General features: G+C 31.4%; 1 protein-coding gene across 1 annotated transcript; it reads left to right on the top strand.

Annotated features, from left to right (window-relative positions):
- The first annotated feature begins 2192 nt into the window (after window positions 1–2192).
- LOC147811063 (uncharacterized) lies at window positions 2193–4686 on the top strand. Its single transcript, XM_087161369.1, has one exon. The coding sequence runs from the start codon at window positions 2618–2620 to the stop codon at window positions 4310–4312; it is 1695 nt and encodes a 564-aa protein (XP_087017495.1). The 5' UTR covers window positions 2193–2617; the 3' UTR covers window positions 4313–4686.
- The last annotated feature ends 6599 nt before the right edge of the window (window positions 4687–11285 follow it).

The raw sequence follows: 11285 nt of genomic DNA, 5'->3' as shown, positions 1-11285 counted from the left end.
ACGGTATGTCACATGACGATCTTGCTTTATCAGTTCACGCACAGCATCGATCTTTTCTGGCACAACAACGGATTTTGGACGACCTGCACGGGGTTCGTCCTGGATCGAACATCGACCACGATTAAATTCGTTATACCAATTTTTTACAGTGCTGTAGGATGGCGCTTTATCGCTGAATAAAGAATTAAGTTCATCGAAGCACTCTTGTTTTGACAATCCACGTCGAAAGTTATGAAAAATAATGGCACAAAAATGTTCACGATTCAATTCCATTTTTTGAAAGAGAAGAACTTTTCAATTTACTGTCAACAACACAAATGAAGCTATAATGGTAAATCGTCTGCTGAATTTAAGTTTAAAAATATCAAACTTTCGATTAAAATCGTCTGCGGTCGCCTAGCAACCCTTACTGCTGCCAAGGCCAGAAATATAAATAGCAACCCTCGTATATACACCACTTTACACGATTAGAATTTTCATTCTGACAATGCCATAAAATAACCGGCAGCAGTCAGTCCATCCGATTGACTATAAAGTTTATGGTTAGGAACATTTCTTTACATTCACGGTAATCAAACCGTTTACAACTGCTACAGTTAAAATTCCATGAATGCAAAAATATACGGTTTTGTGACCATTTACAACTAGCTTAGTTTCCAAGCAATAAAAATGAAACTTGAAACGAACATTGGAGTTCTGTGGGGTCTGAGAAATTTATGCGTGAATGATAGTTTCGTGTCTAGGATGACCGATTCAAGAGTACAGGATACTAGAAACTTTTTACGTATTGAAGGAATGGAAGAAGTATTGTGGTATCAACGCTGGGATTCGATCTCCTGTTAAGCCGGTCATTACAAATTCAGTTACAAATCTGCGGAGAGTAAGCTAAGAAAAGATGGTAATGCGGAGGATGCATATCTGTAACATCCTTGCTATGTGTGGCCGAGCATAGTCTTGTTGAAAAAAATCCTCTGAGAGACCTGTCATGAGAACATATGTGGCTGAAGGATATCATGAGCGTACCACTTTGCTGCCATGGCGTCGGGGAGTAATTGTGTGTCCTATGCGAAAGCACACAAATGCATCAAACCAGCTGTAGAAGCATAGTGCTGCTTCATAGAGTAGTCATGATTGAGGCCTTTACCAGGCAGCTTCCATACTCGTATACGATGGTCATCATACAATGATGCCCAAAGAAAATCTAGATTTATCACTGAAGAAGACCTGGTTCCATTCGGATAAAGTCCAATGAACCAGGAAATGTCGTTGAAAACGACGCCACTCAATCCTGCTACCACTTGTCAATCCTGCCTACGCAGTACGGCACCACACCGCTTCTAGAACTGGTGTGATGGTATAAGGTGTCATTACATACAACACACGATCACCCCTAATATTTATCCACGGTGCCATGACAGCCCAGCGGTACTTTCATGACATCCTTCGCCAAATGTGCTTTCTCTCTTGGCGGTGCTCCCAGGATCCAATTTTCAACAAGACAAAGCTTGACCGCTTGCAGTAATGTCTTCATCACATTTCTACCCTTTCCTTGACCTCCAGATTTTATCATTGAACGAGCATAGCTGGGACCACTTGGGATGTCAAGTTGGACAACCTCCCGTTTACTTGATTTAGCGGTGTTTATTCCACGGCAACGAGATGCCGCAAAACATCATAAGCAACAATACCTTTTTTGTTGTTGCAATAAATGATAATTTTGCTTTGATTTTACAATCACTTACTTATATAAACGATGTAATTACGTAAGTAAAGATTTGTTTCATTCAAACAGTTCTTTCTAGGTACCTTAATTTTTAAAGCAATGAGTGCATATAGAAATTTATTTACATATTTTATGCACAAAACATACATTATGCAATAAAAAAAAAACAATTATTTATTTTTTATTAATTCGAATTTAGATTTTATATTAGAATTAAAGAGAATTAAGCAATAACTAGTATAATATTAATTATAACAGTTTATTCAAGCAAAATATGCGAATAGACTAATAATGTTTTTGATTTTATGTAGCTTTGAAATCAAAACTTGTATTTTAGATTCTTTTAAGGTACCCGACTACCTTTTTTTGACCAATTTTGACTAAAATATCATATTTCTGTTTCTTATATAAAATAAAATTTTGAACTTTTCTCTTTCCAAAACCGTTTGAGTTTCGTTTTTACGTGAAATAGATCAGAAGTTATGATGGTTTAAAAAAACATTGATTTCGGTTTTGAGCAACCGGAAATGTGAAACTAAAACCGGAAGTAAGCCTTTTTCGCTAGTTTCGTTTTCTAATTTCGACCAAAACCATAAAATAAGTTTTCAAAATATAAAAAACAAATCTGGAAACCACATTTCTTTATTTGTACAATATTATATTTGTTTAAATCTGGCATCACACATGTAAACATTCCATCCTAGGTTGTTTATATTTGAATCTCGTTGATTTGAATTCGATTGCGCTCTTACTTCTTTGCTTTTTATTATCGTTATTTTCGTTGAATTTTCTTTATAATATTTTTGTTAATTTCTTACGTTTACTGTTTCTGTTATATTTTTCTTTTAAGTTGACTGTTAATTTATTGTTACGTTTGTTATTTCTGGCGTTGAAATGCCTCGAAATTCTTCACTGAAACGTAAACGTAAGTTTTATGGGAATAGATTCACGAAAGAAAAAGATGTTTCTTCGGATATAGTTTCTCCTTCAACTGCAAGTGCTTGTAAACTGAAATTGCAAAAAATGAGTGTTATTGGTTCTGAATTGGTGACTGGAAACAGAATTATTGATATAGATATAATCAAGGCTGTTTTTTCTGTGCTCTGTTGTCCCACTTGTTTTTCAACTGGCATTAGCTTAGTTGAAGATAGCAGATATGGACTTTGCTCACACTTTTCTTTAAAATGTGAAGCATGTGATTTTGTAAAGGGATTTGCCTCTTCTACTAAAGAAAATAATGTAGCAGAAATTAATTCCAGGTTTGTGTATGGCTTACGACAAATTGGAAAAGGACACGAATCAGGAAAAAAATTGTGTGCTACACTGAATATGCCTCCACCTCTGAGCAAGAAAGCTTTCAATTCGCATCAGAATAAGATATTTGATGCTGTTTCCAGTGTTTCTCAAAACTCCATGAAAAGAGCAGCTAATGAACTCATTAACACCTGTGCTTCTGTCGCTACTGACTCAGAATGTGGTGTTTCCCTAGATGGGTCCTGGCAGAAACGTGGGTATTCATCTTTGAATGGGTGTGTTGCTGCCCTTTCTATTGATACAGGAAAGGTATTGGATGTGGAAATTCTTTCGTCATATTGCAGAATATGTAGAACCATCGAACGAGAACCAAGGAATATGGTTCAGCTCTCAATGAAAGTTGAGCATGACTGTTCCAAAAACTATTCCGGGTCTGCGTCGCATATGGAAGTTGTTGGCGTCAGCAAAATTTTTGAGCGTTCCGTCAAAAAACACTCTCTGAAATATACTAAATATTTTGGAGATGGAGACTCTAAAGGTTTCAAAAAAGTTAAAGATACGTATGGAGAGGATAGTGTGGTGAAAATGGAGTGCATTGGCCATATTCAAAAGAGAGTAGGTTCTCACTTGCGTAAACTGAAAAGTAAAGTGCCGGGTCTGTCGGGAAAAGGAAAACTCACAGACACCTTTATCGACAGACTCCAAAACTACTATGGGATTGCCATTCGAAGTAATATTGGAGATTTGGAAAAAATGCAGCAGAATACAATTGCAGCATTGTATCATTGTGCCTCAACATCAAAAAAACCAATGCATGGACAATGTCCTATTGGAGAAAATAGTTGGTGCGCATACCAACGATCACTGCATTCAGGTAAACCATTCGTTGAAAAAAACGGTGGTTTATCTGATGCAGTTTTAAACAAGGTGAAGCCAACGTACTGGGCACTTTGTGATAGAGAACTGTTGTTAAAATGCCTCCACGGTAAGACCCAAAATGCAAATGAATCGTTTAATGGTGTGGTGTGGAAGCGAGCTCCCAAAGATGTTTTTATTGGGCTGAAAACATTAAAAACTGCAGCCTATGATGCAGTAATCGAATTTAATGATGGATACATGGGATGTTTGCCTGTTCTAAAAGAACTGAATGTGGAACCGGGGTATTATACCCGAAAAGCTTATGAGCTTTTGGACATGTCCCGTGTAAAAGATGCATCAAGAAAATCCAGCAATTTCGCTAAAAAGCAGCGAAAAATTCTTAAAGCATCTCGCAAAAAGAGAAATACACATTTGGAGAAAAAGGAAGGCATTACATATAAGCCTGGTGGATTTTAACAGACTTCAATTATAAATTTGACTTTTTACGAAATATAAGTTTGTCTAGTGCATTTGCATTTTATCATACCTGTAAAATCATAATATAAAAATATATGAATGTGTGTATTTAAGGTGTTTATCCTACTCTTTGAGTTAAGAGTTATTGCTTTATTGTTACATAATAATTGTTTAATTATTACATAACTAGTGTATATACAAATACAAAATACAATTATACTGTTATTTCGAGTTGATGTAAATAGTTTTATAAAAAAAAAATTTTATCATCTACAAAAATGCAAATATATTTTTTAGAAATTAGAAAGGTCAGATAATATTATTTTAATAATATTTCCTGTTGTATAATGTATTAAATATGGTTACATTGAAAATTTTGTCTTTTTTGTCCATTTTCTCAAAACTAATTTTTCCGATATTTTCCTTCATTCTAAATGCAATATCTCAAAATATATTAGTTCAAATCTCTCTAAATTTTGCATGAATATTTTCTATATATATATCTAGGAAATAGACTATGGAATAGTTAATTCAACTATTATTTTATGTTTTACAGCTAAAATAAAATTAATTAGTAGCAATTTTTGGCTCTTTTTGCCGAATAAATTACGATCTTAGCCCCAAAATTTCTAAATATCAATACTACATCTAATGCATAGTCTATTTCCTTAAAGGAGATTTTATGAGTATTTTTAAGCAAAAATGATGAAAAAATAGTAAATTTTGAGAAAGTTATGTTATTTAAAAAGTTGGTCAATTTTTGCACTTTTTTTACCAGTTTTTCCCCATATTTTCTTAAAAAAAATTTTTTTTTCATAATTTTTTGTTGTCATATTATGTTTTAATATGTAATACACACAAAAATCCAAAAAAGAATTTTCTAAATTTAAAATTTCAGAAATTTGCCACCGAAGGTATTCGGGTACCTTAAGTAAATTTATTATTTTTTACTCAAATTGAAAAAAATTCATACACAATTTTAAATTCAATTTATAACATGAATTAAATAATTATTTATAATAAATTATGAAGTTAATTTATAATCGTAAAAATATTTTATCTATCTATCATTTTAAGCTATGTAATTTTAAATTTCTGAATACGAAATTTAGACGATAAGGATTGAATATTTCTTGAGATAAAGAATTTTTAAACTCTAGCTTTTCTTGAAAGGTCTGTAACTATTTAACTGAACTCAAGTTGGGAATTTTGTCATTTAAAATTAAATAATTTAAGTAGTGTAAAAATTTGAATACTTTAAATTGTTTTATTTTTGTTAAATCTATTAAATGAATTAATATTAAATAATAATTTTTCCACGGGATTACTTTTGGATAAAAGAATATTATATTCGATTTCAGAATCTTCTCTTTTAGTTAAAGTTGTTCAATGTATATCTAAATACGCAGAAAGTAAAATTGACCTTAAGGGGCCCAAAATTTTTACAGCTATCCTATTAAAAATATGCAAAACTATCCGGACCCTTTAAAAGCCCCCCCCCCCTCTGTACTTTGATCATCAAAAATCCAAGCCCATCAACAACAAAAAAGATATGTTTGTACAGAGAAAGCACGCTTTTATGTTTGCATCTCTGACTTAATAGCTAGCACAAATTAATAAGCTTATTTATGGACAGTCTGTCATTAAAATGGGCACCTCGATTGTGAAAATCTATGTATTAGAACAAAAGTTACTTAAGATGACATCTTTTTTATTTAACGAACTGTACGTAAATATACTCACATAATTATTGATTTAGATTCTCCCTTTATTATTATTGCAACAAAAATGATATTTTAACATTTTACTTTAACCAAAATAATATTTCAATCTCTTACTTTATACATTCTTTAAACTCTTATTCAAGCTATAATTTTATACTTTATATCAATTTTTGTGCTTGTCAAGTATCTTTTATAAACGTTGACAGAAATGACATCATACAAAGTAAATGCAACTCAAAACCACTGTCTACATCTATATTTAAACTCGATGTTCATTTGACAACTATGACAGTTTGTCTGGCATTCAATTTGTAAAAAAGGCTTTGTAAGGGTGTATGAATATAACTTTTAAATGTTTTTATTATTCATACTTTTAACATTTTTTATACAAACGAAGAAATACATGCATAATCCAAGTGTTTTAATTTATATAAATACTGTTGCTGTTTTCAGATAAAATCAAGTTCTTTATTTACGCAATGTAACGATTTCATTTTTATGCAACTTAAATTTTTACCTAAAATGAGACATATATAGTTGCTGATATAGATATAACCGGTGTATATTTTGGCAAAAAAAATTAACAATGTTTTTGTTATTTTATGATAAATTTTTTTTAGAAAATAAATAAATAAAAAAGTAGTAAAAAAAAAGTAAGAACGAAAATTATTTGTTAAATTACTGGTATTTTTTTTATTAATTACCAGTATTTATTATAATTAATTACTCTTTATTTATACTAGCAAAAATTTGTTTTATAAAATAGAAATATGTAAGTTTGTAACAGTTTTACTTAAAATGGTTTTTTCAAGAAAGTTTTACGTATATTTTGTAATAACTTTTCCCATTCCATCTGTAAAACTTAAAGAAAACTGTGAAAATCGAAATGAGATTTCCCAGAGTCAAAAAGGTTGGACTTCTACCTATTAGGTCCGCTAAGGTATTTTCATTTCCCGTCTACCACCTAAAGGAAGATCCAATGGATCCCCTGTCTGCCTCCTGGGGACATGCTCTCTAGAGGTTACAGGTCCAAACACAGCACAGTGGAACAGCTCTTTTATCTTTACCAATCAATAATTGACTGTTTTCAAGAAAATCCTCACAAGAAAACTACTACGGTCTTCCTGGACCTATCTGCTGCGTACGACAGGGTTTGAAGGCAGAAACTAGTTGATATTATGATTTTATGAATAGGCATTTCAGGTACCTTATTCATTTGGATAAATAACTTTATGAGATTAAGAAACTTTAAAGTAAATGACACTTTCTCGAAAATCCATCTTACTTTGACAGAAGTACCCCAGGGCTCTGTGCTTAGCCCTCTTCCTTTCCTCCTGTACCTTAATACTATTAACCCACACATCAGCAGGGGGGGGGGTGGGTTAAAATGGCATGCTATGATGTTGACATAGCTGTCTGGCATACGCTCTCAGTCATTCATGTTTCACACGGGATTCTCAACAGCTGCATGAAGGGCATTGAGACCCGGACAAAAGATTTTATGTGCTCACTATAAATCCTAATAAAGCAAACTTCTATTTTTTTTACTGACAGAAAAAAATGGAAATTCTTTCCATCCTGTCATGAATCTATGTGGCTCTATAATTACAAAAATTACACACCCAAATTACCTTGGCTGAATTCTTGATGCAGAACTGAAATTTTCACCACCTCTCACAAATCTCAAATAAATCCTTAAGAAGTCAAAAACTTTTGAAAAGACTGCGTGGCTTACCTTGTAGATCTAGCCTAAAAACTCTCTTCATTGCATATGTCTTTCATGTTAGGCCAATTCTAAAATAAGCCGCTCCAATTTGAACATCAGCTTCTTCTGCAAAAGATGGGATAGATAATGTCCAGTACAGAGCTTTACAAAATCATTATTGGAGTTGTTTCATGTAACAACAACGCTAGAGCAGGTACTGAGTGTAGCCTAACCACCCTAGATAATAGAAGAAAATTAGCAACCATAAGATTTAGAAACAAACTTTGAAGCATAGCAAACTGTCACATTTCCAGCAACAGTTTCAGGCATGGAGAGGTAATTCTAGACTGAAACAATCCTCCACTCTACAATTTGATCATAAAATATGGAAGGATATTGATTTTCAGCATAAAGATGTAGATATTATTTGGAAACCTCTTCTCCTTATCTGTCCTTCTTCATAAGCAATAATCAGTTTAAACGGCTTACAACCTAGTAATAAAAGAAGTCCAATGTTCTGCTGTAGCAGAAATGCATCCACACCATCTAGGATCTTTCGAACTCGAACAGAACCCAAGTAATTGCTTACACGGATGCATCATTTGACCTTGACTCTGACCTTGAAAAAGGTGGTGCTGAAATCTATTTCATTCACCAAAATAGTTAACATGGATCATATAGTACTCCTACAGGAAAAATCTCCTCAAAGCTTTTAGCCATTAGAAGAGCTATGGGTGTCTACTACATCAGGACAATTGAGAGTTCCTGTAGCTTTCTACTGTTCACTGACTCTAGATCAGCTCTCTAGGTAATCCTGAGAGGCAACTTCTATCTGATCCAAGAAATAATTGCCCTTGCAATAATTGCCCTTGGTTGCAGCCCGGAGAGCACGCCTTTGCATTGGATAACGCCCACATAGACATCAACGGAAATGAGCAGGCTGATAAAATAATCAAAGAAGCTCGAAACTCTTCAATTACCTAACCCTTATTGATGCAAAAGCAATAGCCAGATGTAAACTTACCTCCCAACCACCTAAGAAGAATTTTATCAAAGTACTTAACTGCAACCTGGTAGTTTCAAGCCCCAAAGTCAGACTACACGCACGGCACTTTAAAGGAATGAAAATATATCCTGAAGGCCAAAGAAATTACAATACTTGTCCTCACTGTCCTGAAATCCAACTTTCAACAGGTCATAGTTTTTTTTGTCCTTCTACATTGGCTAAAGTCTACAACATAGATCCAAACCCCACAGATTATAAACTACTCTATTCGTCAAAGGTATTTGCAATTGCCAAGACCAAGATAACAATTATAAACGAAAGTAAACTGATTCGGTAAACTAGACTTCCTTGGCCATTAAAATTTTTTGATTATCAATTAAATTCAGGCTAATAATTAAATATACGCTTCCTTTTAGTTTGTGGAATGTTTCTATCATCAATCTGTATGATTTAAATCATTCTATATAGGAATGTTTGAATATAATAAAAATCTAAATGATCTATGTATATTTTATCTTATACAATCTTTTATCTTATACCAAGTTCAATGACAGAAATTACTGATTATAACCAATCTGCTTGAATCTCTAATTTAATTCAATTCAATATATATATATATATATATATATATATATATATATATATATATATATATATATATATATATATATATATATATATATATATATATATATATATATATATATATATATATATATATATATATATATATATATATATTACTCTGATTAAAACTCAATCTATATGAATACATGTTGTATATCAATCAATATTAAACATTGATTTCATTTCATCAGTAAAACTCAGTCATTCAGACTTGTTTCAAAATCAGGACACGAATCGAGGATTACGTACCCAACTCAACGACAAATGTTTTTCAAAAGTTCGAATATTGATAAAGACAAATTATACATGCATTTTACATTAAATTAATTTTAAAAAAAAGCAAATTAAACTGAAAATTTTGAAAAAACTTCAAGAAAATAATTGAATTTCATAGCGAAGAAACTCTTTAAAAAAGTTGTGCTAAAAAGAATAAATTTCCCATAAAATAGTAGACTTAGTTTAAATGGTATTTTCCTTTTAACTCGTAATAAAATAGCACTCCTGAGAAATGAAGGTGTTTTTTCATCTTTTCATACTATATTTCATGTTGCAGGATCTTGATAAAACAAATTTGGGATCCCATGTTGAAACTATATATAGCAGTGAAACTTAAAACAAAGGTATAAAAAGAAATGGCAGTGAATAAAAATGTTTTCCCGGAAGAACTATTCTGTAGAGTTTATTTATAGCTCTTTTATTTCATTCATCTTATTTCGAATGGTTTATTTTCTTTTATCTTTTGTTACGAAAAATCTTTAAAAAGCGGCCGAGGTTTTACATTAAAAAGATTTTACAAGGTTTTAAATGTGCGGTTTTATGGACAAGAGTGTGTTTTTAATGTTTTAGTTTGCAATGCTTTAAAGCTAAAGTAAAACAAAGTACAAAAGATTAAAAAAAATTTTAAAGTTTGTGGAGTAATTTATTTACTAATGTCTTACGCATATAGTGTGAATTTTCTTTTGAAGGAAATATTTCTACCTTAGAATATATTCTCTTCAAAAGTGTGACACCTATAAGTTAAAAAAAAATACAGACTTTCAAATAAAATAAATTATAAAAGTTCGACTATTATTTAAACAAATATGTCGTGTTAGTTCAAACCCTATATACCATAAGGTTAAGTTTTCAAAAGCATGTTATTAATATTACATTAATTTTATTGGATTACTTCATCACATTAGAATTTTTTTCTAATAAATAAATAAAATATTTAATTTATTAGTTAGAAACTAAATTACATTTTTCATAAGGAATAAAATAGAACAATTATATTAGTTATCATAAAAATTAATTAAAATTACTGAAATTTTGAAACTAAGTATCATTGAATCCAAATTTTACTTCTAATAGAAATTTAATGCACGCTTAGTTCAAATTTTTAATTGATTTATCGAAATAAGTAAAACAACTTAAAGTGTTTATGTTGGTCTATTCTTTTTAATGGCACAGAATATAGCACTCTTGTTTCAACAAGCAACATTTTATAGCTTTTTGTTTTCGTTTTCTTACATGATATTCTTGTTCCATATAACATTATATAGTTATTTGTGTACACCAAAAAATGTGGTGTTATACCCACTCGAATTTAGTGTTGAAAAACTCGAAAAATTGTGTGACTGAATACTTTATTTTCTTCCATTTAATACCGAATCGAGCGTTCTTACTCACTTCAAAGAGTGTAGTTAAATCTTAACACCAATTATTTAGTTAATAATTATTATAATATAAAGGTTATAATTAAAATAATATAAAGAAAATAATTTTATTTTTTATTTTATTACCGTCGTTGAACATCCGACCAATTTTGGGCTCACAACTTCAACTCTGTAGCCTTGTAGTTTTAAACTCAATCCAGAAGACAAGGGAACTCATGGATCAAGTATTGGGAGAAATTTGAACTCGCGGAGAACT

The sequence above is a fragment of the Parasteatoda tepidariorum genome, chromosome 4 (genome assembly GCF_982258835.1).
Source record: "Parasteatoda tepidariorum strain Cologne lab strain chromosome 4, Ptep-v5.0, whole genome shotgun sequence".
NCBI lineage: Eukaryota > Metazoa > Arthropoda > Arachnida > Araneae > Theridiidae > Parasteatoda > Parasteatoda tepidariorum.
The sequence above is the reverse complement of the archived record's forward strand: the minus strand, read 5'-3'. Positions and strand labels throughout refer to the sequence as shown.

Bases quoted from the DNA above. Each gene is read 5' to 3' on its own strand.
- LOC147811063 (XM_087161369.1), top strand. From the start codon at position 2,618: ATGCCTCGAAATTCTTCACTGAAACGTAAACGTAAGTTTTATGGGAAT.